Consider the following 21,496-nt stretch of genomic DNA (forward strand, 5'->3'; position numbering starts at 1 on the left):
GAAGCGAGCCGTTGCCGTCACCCGGCGCCGCAGAATGGCCCCCGCGGCGGCGGTCGGGGGACGCGCGGCCCCGCCGAGCCCCCGCTCCCCCTCCGGCGGCGCCGCCGGGCGGGCCGGGCCTGCCGCCGCCTCAGGTGCGGGCCGGGCCGGGCCGCGCAGAGGGGACGGCCCCGCGGCCGTGAGCCGCCTGCGGCCCCGCCGCTCCGCTCCGCGCCCCCTCAGGGCCGCTCCCCGCGCGGGCCCGGCCCCGGGCAGCCGCCGCCGGGGCCTTCGGCGAGAGGCGCGGAAAATAAATCTTGCTGAGCCACGCCGCCGTTTTTACGTTTTAATTTTGCTTCACGGAACCTTCACCGTTAAGAGAACATCACGAGGTTTAAACAAGCGTTATTAAAGTCTCATCGAAACGTTAAAAATGCATGTGGTTTAAAAAATCCCTATGACGTGACTTATCCCAAATCGCCAAAAAATTACAAGTGAAATTCCCTCAGAGCCAAATCTGACAAATTCTTTAGACATTTGATTAACTGGAAAGACATCTTAGGACTTTTTTTTTTTTTCTCCTTTTCTCTCCGAGCCGTGTGTTGCTTATGGTAATTCAAACACACCAACATTTGTAACGCAGAAGTCACACTACAGACAGAATAAGTTATTTTATTACAAGATATATAGAACATATTTTCTCTATTTGCAATCTTATTTCAGCAGTTCTGCAGTGCAAGTACCACCACATCACAGGGTAGAAAATACCCAAGTCATGACGTTAGGATATGTGAATGAAATAAACTCAAATTATCAAAATTACAAAACAGAACTTGAAAGTATCTACAGTACTTATGATATAAATAGTGCAAATTATATATCTACAGCATAAGTATTGAGAGTATAAAAAACTTTTCGGAATAGCTTTTTAAAGAAGGTAGTCAGCAGGAACTGGTCAGCATGACAACATGAAGGATTTTAAAACCGCATACAACACTTATTTTTTCAAGAAGAACTGTCGAGCTTCTTCCCAGGACTGGCGGGGGAATCTGTTGGACAGCTCAAGATAATCTTGAGAATTGAAAAATTTTTCTGTTGAAGATAGAACATAAAATTAGCAAGTTATTCCCTCTTCAGATAAGATGGCAATAAAACAAGAATAATGAACGCGCACAGCCAATTTGAGATACTTCAAGTCATTACTCCCCACACCCTCAAAAACTTCTCAAATCACGGGGTGACACTTCTGTGGAGCTACAGACATCGAGGTTTGGCTTTAAAAATGGGGGCAGAGGGCTCTGATGAGCAACGGCTTAGATTTCTAAGCTTTTGGATGAGGCTCTCTGCTTTATGCATTGGAACGTTATACGTCTTTACATATTTTATGTTCTTGGACCCACCAGGGACCAATCCAGCCTCATTCGAGTTTGGGCAGCCTCAGCGGCACTCGCTCTGCTCAGCAGCTTCTTTTTCCACAAAGGGCCGTGGAGGAGTTTTGCTCCCTGATTCCCCCAAAGCTCACAGCGTGATTACAAACACAGCTTTTACTCCTACAAGTACTGCTGGTGACGTGAACAGGACTACAGATGCGTGCGCAGGTTTGCAGGGCCCGACCCTGCGAGCAGCTTGCTGCAGCCCAGCACCCAACAGCCAACTGCGCGCTTTCAAGTTTTATTCCGAGCAACGTTATTGTTCCCATTTGTTTTTTGGGGACACCATCCTTCACATTCAAGTGATACAATGGACAAAAATAATCCTGCTTACACTATTATTAAGTCAGCTTTTTTTCCAACTGGAGAATGTTTAGAAATCACACTCACATGTCACCACATAGTCATCTTTGTTTAAAAGTTCATCCAGTTTGAATAGTGGAAATAAAAAGCAGTTTTCCACTTGGATTTTAGATGTTTCTCAAGCAGATTCTTATGCAAACACAATCCTGGAAAGTTTGTGCTGCAGACATTGCACGAGACCACTTCACACTAACGAGGTATAAAGCTGACACTAAATGTCTCCATAAAGTTATGTTAATTTTATATTTTAGAATATATTTTTAAACACAAAGCTGATGATTTAGACCTAGACCTGCTCATCTTCTGCCAAACGTTCGGCAAAATGGCAGTGGATTTCTGCTTGCTATTAGGGAGAAATGACTGTCCGAGCAACGTAGTTCAAGCAAAATATGGGCGACTCAATACCAGATTCCCATCAACACACTTGAATTTCAGACGTGTTTAACAAGTAATAGCCATCTTAGCTGGGAATCTTTCAGATGTTTAACATAAAGAAGTAAACTACATTTTACACAGTATTTACAACAACTGAGGGGGGAAAAAAAAATCACAAGTCTTCTGCAAACTAACAAACTTTACAGGATAATTACAGGACAGTATTCTACTAATTTTTGCCCCCCCCCCCCCGGGTGTTTTGGCATGGCTGTATGGCTTCTGCAACCTAAAACTTTTGAAGGTAGCCTTTGTGACAGCTAATTAAATGTGTGCATGTACAGTATCACATTTTAAGACAATGATACCACATAGCATTTAATAAAGATTAACAGTCTGAACTCCTGATACGACGAGCAGCAGACTGGAAGATACGTATGTTTAAGTCAGAATGTAAGCCAAACAAACTGTAAAACCATGTTGCAATTTACTATATTTCTTTCATCGTGATGCTGATTCAAAAAAATTTAAATCACAGTAAAATAAGAGTATCTACGCATTTTGTTATGCAGTTGCTACTCCTTTACATTTCACTGGAGACGTACCCCTTTGCTGAGATAACTGATTATCCATTTGGCCTGAACTCTGTGCAAAATCCTACAGGGGAAGAAAAAAATAACAAAACAAAACGGCATCAGGTTTTCAGATCTTACATCTGAGGACTAAAACCAATGTTTTTAATTCTTCGCAGTCACTCAAAAATACTAATACTTTATGAAACCTGTAAATTAACAAACTCCGGCTCGTTTGCTACATATCATAACAGAATACTGCCAGCATTTAAATTCTGTAATACAGAGTGGATTTTTATACATTTATACTTTTTTGAAAAAAATACACTTTTAATACACAACAGAAAAACCAAGATTTTAATACCTTCTTAGGAAACTGTTATTATCATGATTTTTAATTTAAGAGAACATTTACTCTAGTTGTTTCTTTAAAATAAACGGTGGTTTAGAGTTATGCTCCTGACTCCAAATACACTCCTCCACAATTCTTGTATCACCCCAATTTCACCAGCTGTGCTTCCCAGTGACCCGGGGGCCTGAGGTCCTGAGAGTAAGTGAAGTTCTTGCACAGAGGTGACTGAGGCTGCAGCCAGCTGGGGAACCAGCTGAGGTGCCGCCAGTCTGTGCCCGACGCGAGGTGCGATCCCTGCGGCTACCGGACAGGACACTGCGTCCTGGGGAGCCAGCAAGGACACGGCTTCGCTCACAACAGCGCAGGACTAAGCAAGTCAGCTGCCCCTGTAGCGAGAGGGCTTTCAGCATCCTATCTCGTTCAAGTGTTCAGGGAGCAGGGAGGGTATTCTTTGACATAAGAGATATAATTTAGCAAATCATGGACACTCCTACATGTTTTTTAATTGTTTCGGCACATCTAGAAACAGAAGTAACAAAAATAAAAAGATGATGCACACTTCAGATGATGGAAATAAATCTGTTGGTAGGGAGGTATAACATGGGTCATTGTAAAATCCAGCAATCGTTTTCCTTTGATTTACGCTGCACATATTTAACACACTGTATTTAAGTGTTATATTCGTACACAGCACCAAACTTTTACGTAAACAGGACTTCTTTTTGCATTCCCTGGCACAGGAAGAATCTCATTTTCTAGTCAGAGGGAAACATTTTACAGTCTTTCCCAAACCTTCCACTGAAGCAAATGAGAGATTTGCTTGACAAACAGCAGCGAGTTGAAATAAAAGTACAGAGGCAAGTCTCTTCTGTGTGTGCGGGTCTCTGAGCATTCCTTGGCTCCTTTCAGAATTGTTCTCTGTGTGTGTGCAACATCTGGGATTAGATTTTAAAATGGGTAAAATACTGAAGTACCAGTGAAGTCAGCAAAGACTTTACAGCTCACAAAGATCTTCCATATTTTAATGTAACACCTTTTTTTAAAAGCCTTGCAAGAATAGTATGTGAACTTGGCATCTGAGACATACCTCTAATTGGAAATAAAATTAATAACGTTGACCCTTGTAAATATACTTACGGTTTGCTGTAGCTACTGGGGATTTAAATCCCCAATTAAAATTAAGAAATTAAGGTAAGTAACCTTAATTATTCATATAGGGAACACTCTTCTCCACTCTCATGTTTTCTGACTGAAAGAAAACAAACTAAACTTGCTGCACTTATTCGTAATGCTTAAATTATTTTTTGCCACTGCAACTTCTATACTGAGATCTGTCGTTTCACTACAAGGAAGTCAATGTCAAAGATGAATTAAAGCTTTGTATTTAACCAGAAGTTCATTACTATATGGCAAATTCTTTTAATACCAAGTTCCAAACTTTTTTTTTTTAAACTGCTATGCAATTATTTTAGCATTAGATGGATAAAAAATAGATGCACTCAGAAGTCTGATGTTATGCAAAGACTTTTAGTAAGTATTTAGTTCTTGTGCCTTCTTTCCCAAATCTGTGTAGCCTACCCTCAGACTAGCTGTAAGGCATTAGGAAAAAAGAGTTTGACTAACATTTCTGTATCAACAACAGCAACTTTCAGGTGACTGATACAAAGTTACTGGACTCTTAAAAGCATATTATTTTTTAATAGTAGGGTGTTTATGAAAATGGCATTTATTCATTGGAAACAGTCAATAAAATGTATGGAAAACATGAGGCACACATAAAGCACAGCATATAAATTTAGACAAAGGGAAAAAAAATGCTGTAAATCCTTATTCAAAACAGTATTCGTAATGACCTCAGTGGCTTACTGTCAAAAATAAAGATTGCAAGATTAGACCAGTAACATATGTTCTGTGTACTTTCTGCATACAATATATACACTTCTGTTCAGTTCTCTCTGTAAATCTATTGTACACAGTATACAATTGTACATTTGTACGTAAACACATTAATATACCAATTTCAGATATGCTGTATATGCAGTAGTTTTAAAAAAATAAATATTTTAAGAATTGTCTTGTAACAGCAGGATCTGCATCAAAACTTCCCAGCACGTCCAATAACTTTAATGAAAACAGGATTCTGCGTGTGACAGCAAGAACCTGAACTACTCGGTAACCTTTCAGCATTGTAAAATGCCTCAAGTACAGGCATAATCTGTGGTTTGAAAAGAGCTGCAGAGAATCTTGAAGTACTTCAATGCTGTTTACTTGTTTTACTTAAGTGAAATGACTTCCATATACACAGCAAAGACGAGAAAAACTGTTGCAGTTACCCTGCACACCGCTGTCATGTTACTGCAATAGCTACCTGAATGAATGTGGCGAGTAAAACACAACTCATCTCCTGCTCCAGGATGATCTTGTTCTGAGGGTTATTGTAACAAGCAGCTATTAGCGAAGGGAAGAGCACTTTGATTAAACGAGGGTCACTGAAATACTGGAAAGGCAACTGGCATAGTTTTTGTAGCACCGTGGGGTGACGGCCAGATTGTACAATGATCTGAAAACACAAACATAAGAAAATTAAAACACGTGATCTATCTGTTCTTCTCTTCCTGTTAACCACCAAGGGTGTTGAAGTCATGCTAAAAAAATGAGCATGGCTGAGGAGTAAACACTAAAAATAAAGCTTATAACATTTAGTCCAAGTCATTTCCGTTTTAGTGTACAAGTATTATTGTTACTGTAGATGAATACAAAGAATGTAAGGCTGTGAAACTTCTTTCTTCTGTATCACCCAGAACCACAGTAAGTAAATGAGAAGGGGATTAATTTGCAGATTACAATAAAATAGAAAATTTAATACCTTCGTTCAAAAGACAAAGAATTATAGCGAAGGGACTATTGTAAGTTAGGGCTACGAAACAAAAACCCTTAACCCCTGACATTTAAACACAGTAAGCATGTCTTCAGGGAAAAAAAAAAAAAAAAAAGAGAGATCACCAGGACTGTAAAAACCCTCCTGAAGCTCGATCATCCTTTACTAGAGTGCTCTCTGGCAATTAAGAGAGGACTCTGTTTCATGGTAGATGTCTGCCACGCATTCTCAGGCACCAAAAAGAAAAGGTGATTGTAAGCTGCACAGCAAGGAGTTTCAGTAAGTAGAGACGCAGAAAGATCCTCCCATCTGTATTTCTTATCTCAGTTTCTATCAGTGCCATTGACTCTAAAAGGAGAATTGTTTAGATAAATGGGACTGTTGTCATGAAGCAGGCTAAGTTTACAACTGTGTACATCTGAAGAAATAAGGCAATGCTATTACTGGTCTCCTGCAAAGGAATCTTTCCAACTTATTTGATATTCTTATAAAGTCTTTGTGATAAACTAAAAAATGCCAAAATAGGATCTGTTCCAAGTAACCTTGATTAGACAATTACAATATGAAAGAGCTGTTTGACCCAAAGTTGGCTTTTCGGCATAGGAGGAAGCTCCTATAAGGTTAGAACACTGTAAAACTTAGGGTCATGACTGTAAATTGTACTTGGAAAAACACAATTTTACAGGTACACACCCAGACAAGACTGCATTCAAATTAAAACCAGAAGGACAGAAAGAAGCAGTTGAGACCACAGGAACATAAATTACAGGGATTTACAAGTTTTCAAAGCACTTTTAACAATACCTTCAGAGCACACTCTCAGTTGATAATGCAGTTTAGTTTAAAAACAAGATCAACAAAGTAACAGTTTGTATTTTTTTCAGTTTGCCAGCCAAAAAGACATTGAAAACCGCTCAAAATACTGGTAGAAAAGTCTTAATACCCTTAAAGAGAGGAGGCGTTTTTAAAAGACAACCAAATATGTGACACTGTTTTGAGGAAAATATCACTGAAGCATTTGGATGATTCTAAACTTCACTATCATCTACCACCCTGTAAGCAAGAGGGTGCTTTTGAGTTTGTGATTACTGTTTGAATTTTAAATTAACTGGAGTGGTTATTATATAAATCTATGTTTTTCTGTGGTAAATTCTACAATCAGAAAAGTACTTAAAATCAACCATGACTCTACTACAATCACTACAATTGGTATTTCTGATCCAGGACAGAACAAGAGAACTCTGGATTTCTTTTTAATGGCGACTGTACACTTGATGAACATGCAGAGGAAAATAAGTTTTTGTGACTTTTAATTTTTCATTTCACCCTTCACTTCCTTTACCTGTTCTAAAAATGCCATGGATAATTAATGAACTCTTGTCAAACTAACAGTGCAGATACCCAAATAGCTTCTATGGAATTATTATTTCATAGTCTTTTTCTTTTCAACATTTTTACTGCTATGATGTTATCAACATTAAAGATAGGAAGATAATATACTAGGGCTGCTGATCGTTTTAATCTTGTAATTATCACATGTGGAATCAATTTAATGATTTCAGCTCATTGTACTAACGCAGCTACTAAACCTGATACACTGTGTTATGTAGTCTGAAAAGTAAGAGTCACGCCTTACTGGAAAAAAACCCAAACAAATAAACCTCTATCAGAGCACACATTCCTTGTTTCACTGTCAACTGGTGGAGAAAGTGAAATCCAGCACTTGACTTAGCAGATGAGCAAAGAAGAAAAATTAAAACCTTGCCCATGACTTCTTTATGATGGAAAAAGACTTCTCTTGACTTTTTTTTTTTTTTTTTTTACACAGTCACTTGGCTTAATGATCCCAAGCAGTTTTGCAGGCCTGTAATACTCATCTTACAAAATGCTCTAATATGAGATACAAACTTCTTACTGAAATCCAGTGCAGAAAACTTGCTTCTCCTCCTGCCACATACTGCAATCCAAACACATTTACCTAGAATTAGCTTTTCTTGTTGTTCTCTCTCTAGCCTGAAATTCAGATATGCCTGTCAAATGTAACAAGATTCTTATTAAATCACCATATTTCTGTACAGCCAAGTATTTAAGCACCTGCTTAACATCAAATATGTGCCTAGGTTCCATTAATATTTGCTTGTGGTTTTCTTTCTCTGAATGGAGACCTATCAAATCAGTATAAGATACATTCTTTTTTTTTTTTTTTTTTTTTTTTAAATCCAGAGCAGGCAACTCACGTGAATGTTTTCTATATTTCATTAACAAATTTTGCTTACTCTCAAAATTTATAGATATTCCTACAACTTTATTGGTTTTGCCTCTGCTTAGCTTAAATAAATTCCAAATAAGATGCACCTGCTTAGCTTAGCTTATTTGTGGCCCAACACACATTAGAATAACCTTCTGAAGACCCAAACTACACACAGGTAAGAGACGCAGCAAATGCATTTCTCAAGTGCTATTTCATGATGAATTCATGAAGATTTGCTCTGTGTTACCACCCAAACTCAAGACCCTGATACATTTCAGAGGTGGAGCCCCTGCTACAGAGCGTGGTGATGTGATTCAGGCTTAGCACACCAGAAAGCACTGGCCAGTGGCACTGTCTGCTCTCAACATAAAAGCCTGCTGAAAATGAGAAGCTACAGCATCTTCAATCCTTTACTGTGCTGAACTGAAGCAACTGCTACACCATATAAGCTGATGGTTAGCAAGGCTGCACAACATATGCCACTGATATCCAACTCTGTTTACTTTTAACCTTTGCTAAAAGTCACCTTTAAGAATAGAATTTTCCCTGCTTGGTCTCTGAATTTCCAGCTTTCCCATACCACAAACGCTGCATCTACTGAATCCACACTAGCTGACTGTCCAGCACAATGACTAATGCGATGACCTGTGGGAACTTCTTACTGAGCGACACTTTTCAAGGTTGCCTATCAGTTATCTTCTGTCACTCCCGCCAGTTTATAGCCTTCTGCAGGTCCTGCTAATTTGCTTAATCTCCAATAGCCAGAGGGTCAGGCACTCTCTTCTGCCCTACCAAGCAATCCATGCTCCCGTGTGACTCTTTGGAAAGTGCACTCTGCACTCGCAAGCGCAATAACCATCCTGATCCACTGCATCAGTATTTCTGAAGTTTATCACTTAGGAAAGCATGATTCATCATTTCTAAAGTCTCTAGATGGAATCAATTTTTTCCTCAAGTCTACTTGGGCCAATATTCACTATATAGTATACTGCTTGTCCATTTGCTGCAATTCTTCTAGCTCTGAAAGTCTGAAGCAGTATAAAAGTCAGTCTTTCAAAACAGACTATAATGACAAAAGCCAGCAATATGCCACACAGCACTTGAGCAATAAAAAAGGACAATCAATCAGAAAAATTAAAAGCTCCTTGTGGTATGGAACAGTAATAAAGTTGTGAGGGGAACTCATCATTTTCCTGGGAGATAAGGCTTTCCCTGTCACTTAGGTAGGATGTCTGGCTACAGACTTGAGGTGATTGCTAGGAGGATATTCCATCCTGGATTCCGCAGTTCTTCCTTGTATTCCTACCAGGACTGCTCCAGCAGCCTTCCTCTCCTGCCACTGCTTCCTGGCACCCTGCAAAGAGGATCTTCCTGGGACTGAAGGCCTTTGCTAGGGAACTAATAAACCACATGGACCCAAATGACTTGAGTACGATTTTACTCTGAGTAGCAAAGGGAATGTTGCTGCTCATTTTATTTTTCCGTGAAGCAAGAAGGGCCCCAAAAAAACTTTCTGATGATCCTGCAGGAACACAAAAGTGCAACTCCTTCCTTTGCTTGCAAGGGCAGGGAGATAACTGCTGGCATACACAGGGGCAATCTTCACATGAGAACTAGGCAAGGGAGAGATGTTTTGGTGAACACCTCCTGATTCTATTTACATACTGTATATACATATGTTTGTCTTTCACTTAGTCTTTCTCTATATTCCTTTTATCATGAATGAAAACAAAAATTACTTTAAAATGCATATGTATGAATTTTTGTCAAAGCAGGGTAATAAAATCTTTGTAACTGATAGGAGCCAGACCTTTTGAGTGATACAACAATGCTACAAAATATATCTGCAGTTACATGTCAAAACAGAAGTAAAATCTTACCAAGTCAGTGATTAATTTTACAAGAAAATTAAAGTAAGAATCCCCTAGTCTTTGAAACTATATCTTCCTAATCAGGTAACTGAGTTTATAAGCATCTTGTAAGTAACAAATAGGATTTTCACTGAGAAAATTAAAATGTCAGCCAGAGAGTTGAAGAGTATCTGTATTGAAAATACTGAAAAAATATTAGCCAAATTGAACTAATAATTTATATATTCATATCATTCATATATTCCTATGTCCTAACTAGACATGTAATGTAGATGCATGCTACTAATTTTTCAAAAACTAGTAGTTCAATTAAATTGCCTTGAGAAAATTTACTTTTTTTAAACTATGGAGTAGCATTTTTTCTGACAATCTAAACTTCTGTTTCCAAGTTGTAATTGCACACATTTTACATATGTAATGCATTTAAAAAAAGAAACTAAGTTAATTTAAAACTTTGCCTGCAACCTTCCAGAGATTTAAAGATTATGATCACAGATTATTTTTCAATGGTTCTGTGCATGTATGTTAAATATTGTCAGATATTTTATTACAAGTAACGAAAAAAAAATAAGGTTCAGTCTCAGACCAAGAACTTTTCCACTCCTTGTGTACTATTGTGATTACTGCAGAGTGGAAGTGCTGATTTGTAGAGCAGTATTTAGTCTGCTTCTACTGATGGATTTAGGTTTGGTTTTCTTGTTTTACTTGGACATTTGCAGCTCTGGGAAGGCATCATTCATGTCAGTTATTTCTGTCCATACATACAATAAAAACACTGGAATTATCTTTCAAAGAGGCTAATTCATTTTCTGGTTAGGAAGAACAAAAAGTCCAGCAGCAAACTTTTTGTCTATGCAAAGGCAAAATAAAGAACTGAGAAGTGCTGTTCAATTGATTTAGAAAGCCAGGTTCTCAATGAACTAAACTGTGCTAGACCAGAGAACTGAAATATTATAAATCAATTATTACCATTTACTGAAGATTATCAATACATTTAGAAAGCTACAAGACATTCATAATGTGTCTAAATGACAATAATATTTACCATTCTATTCAATTATTTCTTCAAAGGTTGCTTCCCCCTGAGTTATAATTAAAAAAATCTCATCACAGCATTCTAGGTTAGAAATGAGTTGGTTTAAGCCTGGCAAGAAGCTGTTCTCCTCCGAAGAGTTAGATGGTGGTCAGGTTATCAAGTCCAAGCCTAAGCACACACAGGGTATGTTTTTAATTGGTGAAAGCAGCTTCCCTAGCTATCAAAGGAAGTTGCTAAACAAGATGGTGCATTTGCGACCAGACATTTGCCACATCCATTCTGGCATGTCAAACAACGCTGCCAACCATCTTCCATTGTTCCAGGGTCCTTTAAGTCCAGGGCTGGGGAGACACAGGCAGTGCTGGCCCTTGGAGACCTATGGGGTATACATGAGAGCTCTCAGCCCCAGGCTAACTCGGGAACAGGAACGCAGGCTTCCTTCAATTATTATTTCATTTTTGGGAGACTTGCTGAAGACTTTTCACAAACATAACTGGAAGACATGTTAACTTCATCATATTGTTTGCTTATTATTTTTATATTCCTTTTGCTATATCTTAACATTATGTCATGGTTTATGCTGTTAAAATACGCAACATAAAAATGCTGAAACTTTGGAAGCGAATGCATTGCTGGCATCAATGGCACTGCTAGGGCACAGCCACCATAAATCAGACCTGCAGGGGCAGAGGGGTGTCCAGCTAAGAAGGTAGAGACAATGTCCAGCAACTCTCAGCTGCCATCTGAGCATCAGGAACTGCACATATGCTGCCAGATCTCCCCAGCAGCAGAGGAATGCTTGCTTGGCAACACTGCAGCAAGAAAATAACGTGACTTATGGGTGCTTTCTGTAGCCTATCAGTTTCTTTCATCCACAGAATAAAGTAAAAAATGTTTCCTGCTGCTTTAAGACAACAGAGAAAGGAGAAAGATTGTCAAGGAGAGAACTGAAATCTGTAGCCACAAAAAAACTCTAATGTCAAGATTTGAACAAAACCTTACAAGTCATTTAAGTGCACCACTCTCACATGACTAACTCTGCATGACAATGCTGTGTTCTTATTACTCTACAGTCAGGCTGGCATTTTTCAGTAATTTTGGCCAAGTATTAGAACTTGTAGGTCTTTTATCAAATGAAAAGTGAGACAAAATTATACTAACATGAAGTAGATACAGGAAAACTGAGCTGAACCATAGTTTTGCAAAGTTTAAAACCTTCTAAAGCAAAACCTCAGCTTTTGGTGAGAAAAAACTCCCAAAGAAATTGTGTATTCCAAAGGTACTTAGCAACAAATACAGTCATTATCACTGTGAGCTGAATTGACTTTCTAGAAAAACATCCTTCTCAATAGACTTTCCTTTTGTTTTTATGAAACTATGCATTAAAATGTGCTCTTCTAATTGACGGTGCTCTTCTTCTATAATGTATTTCATGTTCAGATGCAATTTTCTTAGAACAACTCAGACTAAAAAGCTAATGGTTCTCTAAGGGGCACTCCTTGCCTTTTCCACTATCTCGTTCCCAACTCGAACATGGCCATTATTAACATTTGGATCTTAAAATTGCACTGTTGGTATGGGAACTCTTAATGTTTCTTTTCTATTTATTTATAATTTATATAAATGTCAATTCTAATTTGTACAAACAACTAATAACTTTATTGAACAGGAACTGTGCATCTAATCTCTGTAACTACAGTATTCCATCAAACAGTTAAATCCTTTTGTCTGATGTCAGGTTATTTATAACTTTGTAAAAGAAGTAAGTCTTTATACTAGTAGTCCAGAGGTTCTCTTCAAAGTTAGATGTGCATTATTTCTTTGCTTCTATATAAACAGATCTCGTACTGCTAGTATTTAATCAGCAGAATATGTCACCACTTAGGCTCTTCTGTTTTAAGGTCAAGCTCTTTTCTTTCCATTTTGCAAACTCCACTATTGGCAAGGGTCCGAGCAAAGAATGTTCTAAATTCTTCCTAACATTTATCAGGAATCAGAGTGCCATTTCCATGGAAAAACAATGTTCCAGACTGCTATATTCAAATTTTAAAATAAGAATTTTGTCTATTTGAAAAATTCCATTGTTTATTTTCTTAACATCCTATGTAAGCTTTCAGAGAGAAGATAACAAAGTTCAGAAATAACATTAGTCTTCCTATAAACCACATTATGAGCATTGTCCTGTTAGAGCTAGCCTTATGGTTTAAGCACACAGATTCATTGGTGCTCTGTATATATGTAGCAAAGAAAAAAATTATCTAAGCAGTTTTTGTGTAATCATCCTAAGCCATCTGAGCATTTAGGATGGGACAGTGGCAAATACAAGCACAGTGATGCAGTAAAGATGTATAAATGTTTATCGAAAGTGACGCTAGTAGGAAAACTAGATAAGAAGTTCTTTATACAAAGCTCTTGAAAAAATGTCACCCAAAATGACAACTAATAAGCCACCTTAGTTAGAACAAATGAAGTGTATATAGATTAATCAATCATTAAACAATATTAAACAGATATTGTAAAAGATAAGGTCCATTACAATGTGATGAAAGAAGAATGGAAACAATTCTAATACACACTGAGGCTATCTGTAAATTTAACACATGCCCAGGCTACAGGATAAAACAGTAATCTAATGCCTGAACTAGAAAAGGTATTAAGGAAAAGCCTAACTTTAAAAACGATACCAATTTAGCATTTAACATATTAACATAAAAATAAACATGTGAGGTTGCTCTCATTCTTGATGTTAATAATATATTTAAGTCCCTTGTTAAACCGAAGGGTATCACTGCTTTCTAGAAAATGGTAAGCTTTATAGTTTCCAAAATAATGGAACACAAGATTTGTATGTTTAATTGTTGATCTAGTAATTTTTAATAAAATTTAATTAAATCAATAAATTAACAAATTATTATTATTAATTTTAATAAACCAGGGTATTATTATACATTAAACATACTGAGAAATACATATATTCTGTAAGTTCAAATAAAAACCCCATCATGCCATGTCTCAAATTCTTAGGTATTGTTCTGAACACTGAAATTATTAGAATTAGCCCTTGCAGCCCTGCACTATTTTTGAAGAATCATCTTCACACTTAGATAACATCTTCAACTTTGATGATGTACCACTTGTAAATTTAAGCTGAGGCTTTGGGTGTGATTCTCTACTCATTTACACAGATGAAACCCAACTGATATGAATGAAGACTTCTTGGTTTAAAGGCTAGAGAAAAAACAGGACCTTAGTCAAGAGAAGTTCAGACAGATTACTGGCAGAGGTTTCTGCCATCATCCTTGAGAACACAGCTAGTTTGGGTCAAAATCCCCAGAAGGTGTGAGTAATTAAAATACTGGCATCTAAAAAACAAAATATTTGTGTGTCTCTCGGGAGTATTTTCTCTCTTCAAAAGCAAACATTTTCTGTCACTCTCCAAAACGCTACCCACAAGTAGGCTATATAGTCTCAGAATTTTTATTACTAGTACATTTTGTCTTCTGGCTTCCACAATAAATGTAAAGGGTTTGTGAAAATATCTGATCATCATCTAAAGAGACTGTGAAACACTGAGCCATTGGACATGTTACAGAGCTGGCTGAGGAAAAGCTTCAAACAGAGAGCAAGAAAATGTACTTTTTCTGCCATGAAAAATGTGCTACAATTTATCCATTACTAATGGGAGAGGAAGACGAGCAAGATTTTCCATACTACTCACTTTGCAAGATTTAATGCATTTTGTCTTTATGTTTCAGTATCGCTTCAATCAAGTGTCACTTGAGCTAAACATGATGAAATGGGTTTGGGAGACTTCTTCGGGCCTCTTGCAAGCTCCCACCCTTAGAGCAGCATCCAAGTGCTCGGAACAACTGTCAACTGCCCAAGCCCAAAGCTGTGAAAGCAGAGCAGGCTGGCGTCCTCTCTGCATGGGGCCAGCGATGTTGGGGACAGTCACTGTGGGTCTGCAGAGACTTGGAAAACTTATAGTTTATGGGAGAAGTACAGGGAGTTCCCTCACACATGAGGCGAGACAGACAATAGCTCACAAGGCCTGATTAAATATTTGCAGGCTTTAGACTTTGTTTTAAATTTCTGTGTGAAATTTAGTTCTCATGAAACAGAGAGCGACAAGCTGGGTGGGAAGGATGCAGAGGGAAGGCAGGCGTTGTGCAAGCTTCGGCCTCCATCTCCACCAACAGATCTCCAGTGGCCGAAGCCACTTCTAGGCCCAGGTCTTAGCTGAGAAGAAACTGCTTATTAAGCGGGATTAAGTCAAACTCTGTGGTGCTTTTTTGATGTGGACAAAGGTCCACTGGGGATTAAGCTGTGACTACCAATCTCTTTTTATTCCTGACCCAGGAATAAGATTAGAATGTTGCTCTCTGGAGGCGGCATTAGCCGATTGCTCTCCCTCTTCATCTCTAAACTTTAGTTATGGACTATATTTTAAGGTTGTTGAGAACTGGGAGCTGAGTTTATTTTTTTTCTGTTTACAGTTCAAGAATAAGACAACAAGATAAATCCAAGTGCATTCATTCCTTTCATTACACTCTCTCTTCCCCTCCTACAGGAATCAGCCAGTCGTCATGAACTGAAACTAAATACACTTGATTTCATGCTCTTCGCTCATATTAAGTTACTTCCCCCACACCCTCTCAAAAAAACCCCCAAAACCTTATAGGATGCATTTTTTAATGTTAGAAATACAATTAAGATGTGATGCGTGAAATATGCAGTCCTATATGCTTCTGCTGTATTTTATTTGCTTTGTCATTCTTAAATAAAAAAAGTTCATCAGTAAGCTCAAATAACAACAAAGGTGTCTGACAAATTAGCTGAGAGGCATCCCCACTTTTCACCGACTGTCTAGATAGGAATGCAATCTTTTGTGAAGACATTGGTTCACTTAAGTGAATTTATGTGGTCTGAGTATGTAAGGCTGATAGAGAAAAAGCATACATTATAGATCTGTTTTAATTTACTCCATTTTAACTTGGTCAGTTTAATCCTTAGGGGATTTTTCATTCACAAGCTGAAGTGCTCCTAAATCGTAGTCAAGACTACAACTTCACATGAATCACTCACTTGCTGAAATCAGCTATTCTGAAAAATTTACCAGGCATATTTTTCGTTCAAACCTATGAAGCTTTAAAAGGCTGTGGGTTGGGTTTTTCTTTGAAAGGTTTAAGGAACTTAAACCCACAACCTCAACATGATATCCATACTCATAAAAGTCTGTCCTCTGAAAAGGAACTAACAAAATCAGAATTAAGTGATTTCAGATACTATTTACTTACAAATATGGACATTAACTATACAGTAACTACCAATTGCTGAATCTTTACTCTTGTGTTCTATTTTCAAAAGCACCACCTACTAGATCAAAAAAGATCATTCCAGTCACTCCACAGCCCCGAAAGCAACATAAATAATGAAAGTTTAATGACGGCCTCTAGTAAACAACCCATATGGAAACTCTACATAACATTTTTATAACCATACTTCCAAGTTTTCCTGTCAAGTTCTGATTTTCACAATTTTTCCATTTTAGAAGTATTTTTCTTTCTTCACGCTAACACTGGAGGAAAACTGGCAACATACTGAAACTCGGTACGCACTAACACTGTCAAAAGCACAAAATAACTTCCCTACAGAAGGTAACTTTTAATCTAAGTGTCCCTTACAACCTAGCAGTACTTGTAACCACAGTTAGGATGTATGTCACAGACATATATATGTATGTGATACACGCATACTGTGGGATAAAGTATACTGCTATTTTATGACAGAATTAAGACTTGCCACATGAAAAAAATGCCAAAAATTAGAAAAATACAACTATAAGACAATCATTTAACAAAAAAGGGAAAAGACAATCTCAGGGTGAAGCCTTTCTTGGGAACTATTTACCTACCATGCTTTCTTTGTGCTGGGAACGAGTCATAAATTTCACGATCCTTTCAGAACTGTGCCTACCACCCAATATTTTAATTTCTTTGAACATTATATTTATACCTGTGATACTGCAGTGTGACATTTTATATTTTTAAGACAGGAGGAATTCCTCTCTCAAAATAATTCTGTAGTCTTACTGCTTCTTATTCCTTTAACAGGAGCTAGCCGGTATGCCTGAAACGTATTTTGTGATAAATTTTCCACATCTATACAGCAAGGATAAATTTCTAATAAGTGAATGATACTATTAAATCTAATTCTACATGCTTCTATTTTCAAGATATGGATTATTAGATATTAACATTTCAGTTATAAGTTTACAGTAAGAGTAATGTTCTGTTCTTATGGACACAAGTGTCTAGGGATAAAAGGTTTGGAGTGAGAGAGAAATAAGTGAGTTAGACTTATGCAACTGGAAGACAAACTTTGGGGGATGAAATCCTTCCTTCAAGGATACATAGTTCGTATATCCAAATTTTTCCAATTGTATTGGTTATTCTAACAGAAGTTTTTACTTCCATCTACAAACCATAATTTTATAATTAAGTTTTTCAAAGCTCTTTCACAGACATTTGATTTTGCAATCTAGTAATAATATGTTTTAGTTCAACAATTTAGAAGTATCCAGTTCTGTATTCTATAAATCCCGAAAGTGAGATTCTTCTAGAGCACTCTAAATACAGTGTGTGTCAAAGACTGAAAGAACAAAAGCTATTTTTATTTAAATAAATGCATAGCAATACAAATGAACAATGCAACTTCTTTTGGAGCCTGTCAGGCAAGATTCAGAGTCTGAGGATCTGATTTGAGATGACTTTTCATATGAAAAATATTCACTAACTGCAATGAATATGGAAAGACTTTTATTCCCAATACAGCAATGTGAAAGAAGCCAAATCATCTGTCATTCATGTTAATTTAATTACGGGACCACATTCAATTATCCAATATAATATGCAAATGAAGTGAGTTGACAGAACATGCTAATTCTATTCATTATAATAATTAAATCAAACAATGAAAGGGAATAAAAATGTAATGAAATAGAAGGGTATTTTTAATTAACAAGAACATTTTAATTAGAAACTGTAATTCTACAGTCTGATATAGTATGGTTGGCTTATTGAAAGATTGGACATAATTTTTATTACACAGTTTAGTTTTACATGCCTATCCTTAAGTATCATGGGACCTGTTTTTGTATGTTAGTAGATTAAATGGTGGCCAAAAAAAGAGAATCAGTTTTCTTGATCATACTTCATGCAAAGCAGATGCCTAATAAAGCCGAGCTCCACTGCGGCATGATTACAGAATTCCGTCTCGTGATACGTAGGCTGTCTAACTCTGTAGTAAACAAAAGTTCACGTGCCGATACAAAACAGAGCAGTTTAGGCTTGACTAATGATGCTGAAGCATTTAAAATATTAAAGAAACACTCTTTGCTTTTTGAAATTTTCAGTTTCATAACTGATTTATTTATTCAGTGACAGCAGTTGCCCTGAAAAAGCTTTATGAACGTTAAAGCAAAGTAAGAAAAAAGGAAGGGAATATTACTAATATATTGTAAGTGGGCAGAGTCAGCAAGATCATAGTCTTTTTAAAATAAAGGGAGCAGGCACTGTCAAAACACTTAGGAATGCATTCCTTAAAAATCCATTGTCTTCGTTGCTCCTCGATAGAATCATTTGGGCCTGGACCAAAAGCCAGCCGTGGAGAAAACGGTAACTGGGACCCCAGCCACTGTCTCTGCGTGTGTGCAGGACCCACCATGAGGCCCCCACCCCCCCTTATTTAGGGCTTCTGGAAACAGCAGTGAAATATGAGTCTCAAAGCTATACGAGAGAAAAGAACTTTCCTTTTTAATTTGCCACTCAACTAAATATAAAGACTTTTACAGATAGTGTAATAAAACCAGACAAACGTATATTACATTAAATGATTGGCATATGATGCTCTTGGAAGATTTTCTTCTATGAATGTGAAATATTTAGGAAATTGTCCTTTTATTATTTTGACTGCATAGTGGTAATAATTCACTTACTTAAATCACAGTACTACTACAGAAGGTCAATGTTGAGGTTGACAGGCTGTAAAATTTCCTTTTTAGAAATCTATCTATTCTCCAAACTGGGAAACTGCATTTTTTTTTTTTAATAATTAATGCCTTCTTTTCTTTATTCCAGTAGCCATTTTGGGTATTTATCTGTTGGTGTGGGTAGACAAAGGAACCACAGAAGGCACATCGAAAACTCCAAACAACTGCTTGTTCTTTTTTTTGAGAGAAAGTTAAAACATACAGAGGTTTGTAATAAGGGATACAAATTTAGAGAGGCAGAGACTTATTTAAACTACAAACATTTCAAAACAAATGTACATTCAACTGCAAGAATAATGTGAATCTGTTTTGAAATACGTCAGTTACTGACTCCTTTAAAGTTTGTTGAAATACGAAATAAAAAGAGCTATCAGGCTGTATGGAAATTTGTTTTCATAGCTCAAGTCTGGTGTATCTATTTTTATTACAATGTTCTTTCCTTCCAGGAGTTCAAGCCTACTATTTGAAAGCTTTCACTGTGAGACCAATTTTTTATTTTTAGTAGGACTCTGCAGTAGATCAACAATGAAAGAAAAAATTGGAAACTCGTAACGTAATAAAAAATTAAATCGTAACTGAGTGAATAGAAAGCACTTCCCTTTTCACAAAAGGCATCGTTTCTTTACTGGGAGTCACAACACTAACAGCAGCTGAAAATAATGACTGTAAGCAATTTGTACTGCTTTGCCTAGTAGTAAAAGCAAAAATACTTCCTTTTACTAAAAAAATCTTCCCCGTGTTTTGGAAGTACCCGAGTGAGGAATGCTTCAGTTTTTCAAAACGTTTTTTTAAACAAAAAAAAAACAAACCAAAAAGCCATTTCCCCAGTTAAAAACTTACTAATCAGGAATATCAGAAATTACATAAAAAGTTAAGCACGTCTTGACATCTCTTGAGATAGTACCACCAAAGCAAACAACCATAAAATACTGCTTTTAGTGTATGAAAAGTACTAACACACCGTTAGTAAACGTTGTTTAACCAAAGACCTAAACTTGACTCTCAGAGCTGCAGAAGCTACCTTTGAGTCTTGAAAACTGACTCAGTCTGGGGATACACTAGTGATGGCACATGACCTCAACCCCAAGTGCACATGCTGAAGACTCCAAGACACTGCAAAAATCACCCGCTGGGAAGCACGCCTGCAGACAAACGCATTTTGCACATACTTAAGTCTCCTGCCTGCCTGCCGGCAGCCACCATAGCCAGCTGCTGCCATGGCAGGGTGCCTGCTCGCCATGGCTGGACCTTCACCCCAGGGCACGAGCAGTAAACAGCGACAGGCACTACAGACTACTCTAACTGACATCGCTGGTAGGAAATCCCTCTTCTGTGCTATTCCTGGCACGTTTATAGTTGCAAGTCCTCCATGCAATGAATCACATCTGTTTATACTTGTGTGCCAGAAAAGACATTTTTAAACGGCAGAGAAAAGACAACATTGTTTGCTGGCACTTCTGGATGCCAGCACAACTCGTTGTGTAGTAGTGGGAATCAGAAAATGGCAGCAATTTTCAAAACAACCATATTAAAAAGCATTGCCCACAGTCAGCTCCAGATCCTGAGTGGAATTTGGTTGCACAGGGTAGGAAGGCTGCAGGATCCTCCCTACAGCTGTGGCCAAAGCCACAGAAACATTACTATATAATTATCTAATACATCTGACAGCACCGTCAGCTTTAAGATAGTGTAATGTTTCAATTATAGCCAACAACTGTAAGAATGTTATCAGACAGCTCTTCTCTAAACCTTTGCTGACAAACTGTAACACTCTTTTCTTCTTCTTGTCAGCTTAACTGAAAGCACTAAGCTCCTCATCCTGAACTCCCACCCCAAAAGTTGAATAAAAACAGGAACCAGGTGTTACAAGTGTGGAGAGAGAACAAAATGAGTAACTTCACAAAATACAGCATTCAGCTGAATCATACTAAAGATGTAGGCACCATAATGCAAGTTTTTATGGATCCAGAGTCAGGTTCATATACTCAGAAATAAAAAGCCAGTGTCAACTTCTGCCCTGCCCAATACACCCTCACATGCTACACATACACTGAGGAAACGGGAGACTTTTAAGACTAAAATATTGGACATATTTTTGAATTTTAGAGGCTGGGTTATTTTCTAAGCTAGTATGACAGATCACAGAGCCCACTGATGAAAGCAAACAAAAATCAAGAAAGCTAAAGGTGAATTTCCACTGTTTGTCTGACAGTATTTGGTTTACTACAAAGAAGATTCAAGGAAAAGAAAGGCTTAAACTTAAATGAGCGCTTTGGCTACCAGGAGGATGGCTACATTGGCATCTGAGGACATGTCTTCGTGGCAGACTAGCTTAGTTGGCT

At 37.5% G+C, this 21,496-nt stretch overlaps 1 protein-coding gene across 3 annotated transcripts in view; it reads right to left on the reverse strand.

Annotated features, from left to right (window-relative positions):
• Nucleotides 1–317: 317 nt before the first annotated feature.
• SCAPER (S-phase cyclin A associated protein in the ER) overlaps nucleotides 318–21,496 on the reverse strand; it is a 164,704-nt gene continuing 143,525 nt past the window's right edge. For all 3 annotated transcript variants that reach the window (XM_074917549.1, XM_074917548.1, XM_074917547.1), the window contains exons 30-32: nucleotides 5,437–5,628; nucleotides 2,750–2,801; nucleotides 318–1,071 (exon numbers count right to left, since the gene is read on the reverse strand). In XM_074917549.1, coding sequence (XP_074773650.1) covers nucleotides 977–1,071; nucleotides 2,750–2,801; nucleotides 5,437–5,628 — 339 coding nt within the window. In that variant the 3' untranslated portion in view covers nucleotides 318–976. The remainder of the gene's footprint in view (nucleotides 1,072–2,749; nucleotides 2,802–5,436; nucleotides 5,629–21,496) is intronic.

Source organism: Athene noctua, chromosome 13 (assembly GCF_965140245.1).
Source record: "Athene noctua chromosome 13, bAthNoc1.hap1.1, whole genome shotgun sequence".
Lineage (NCBI taxonomy): Eukaryota > Metazoa > Chordata > Aves > Strigiformes > Strigidae > Athene > Athene noctua.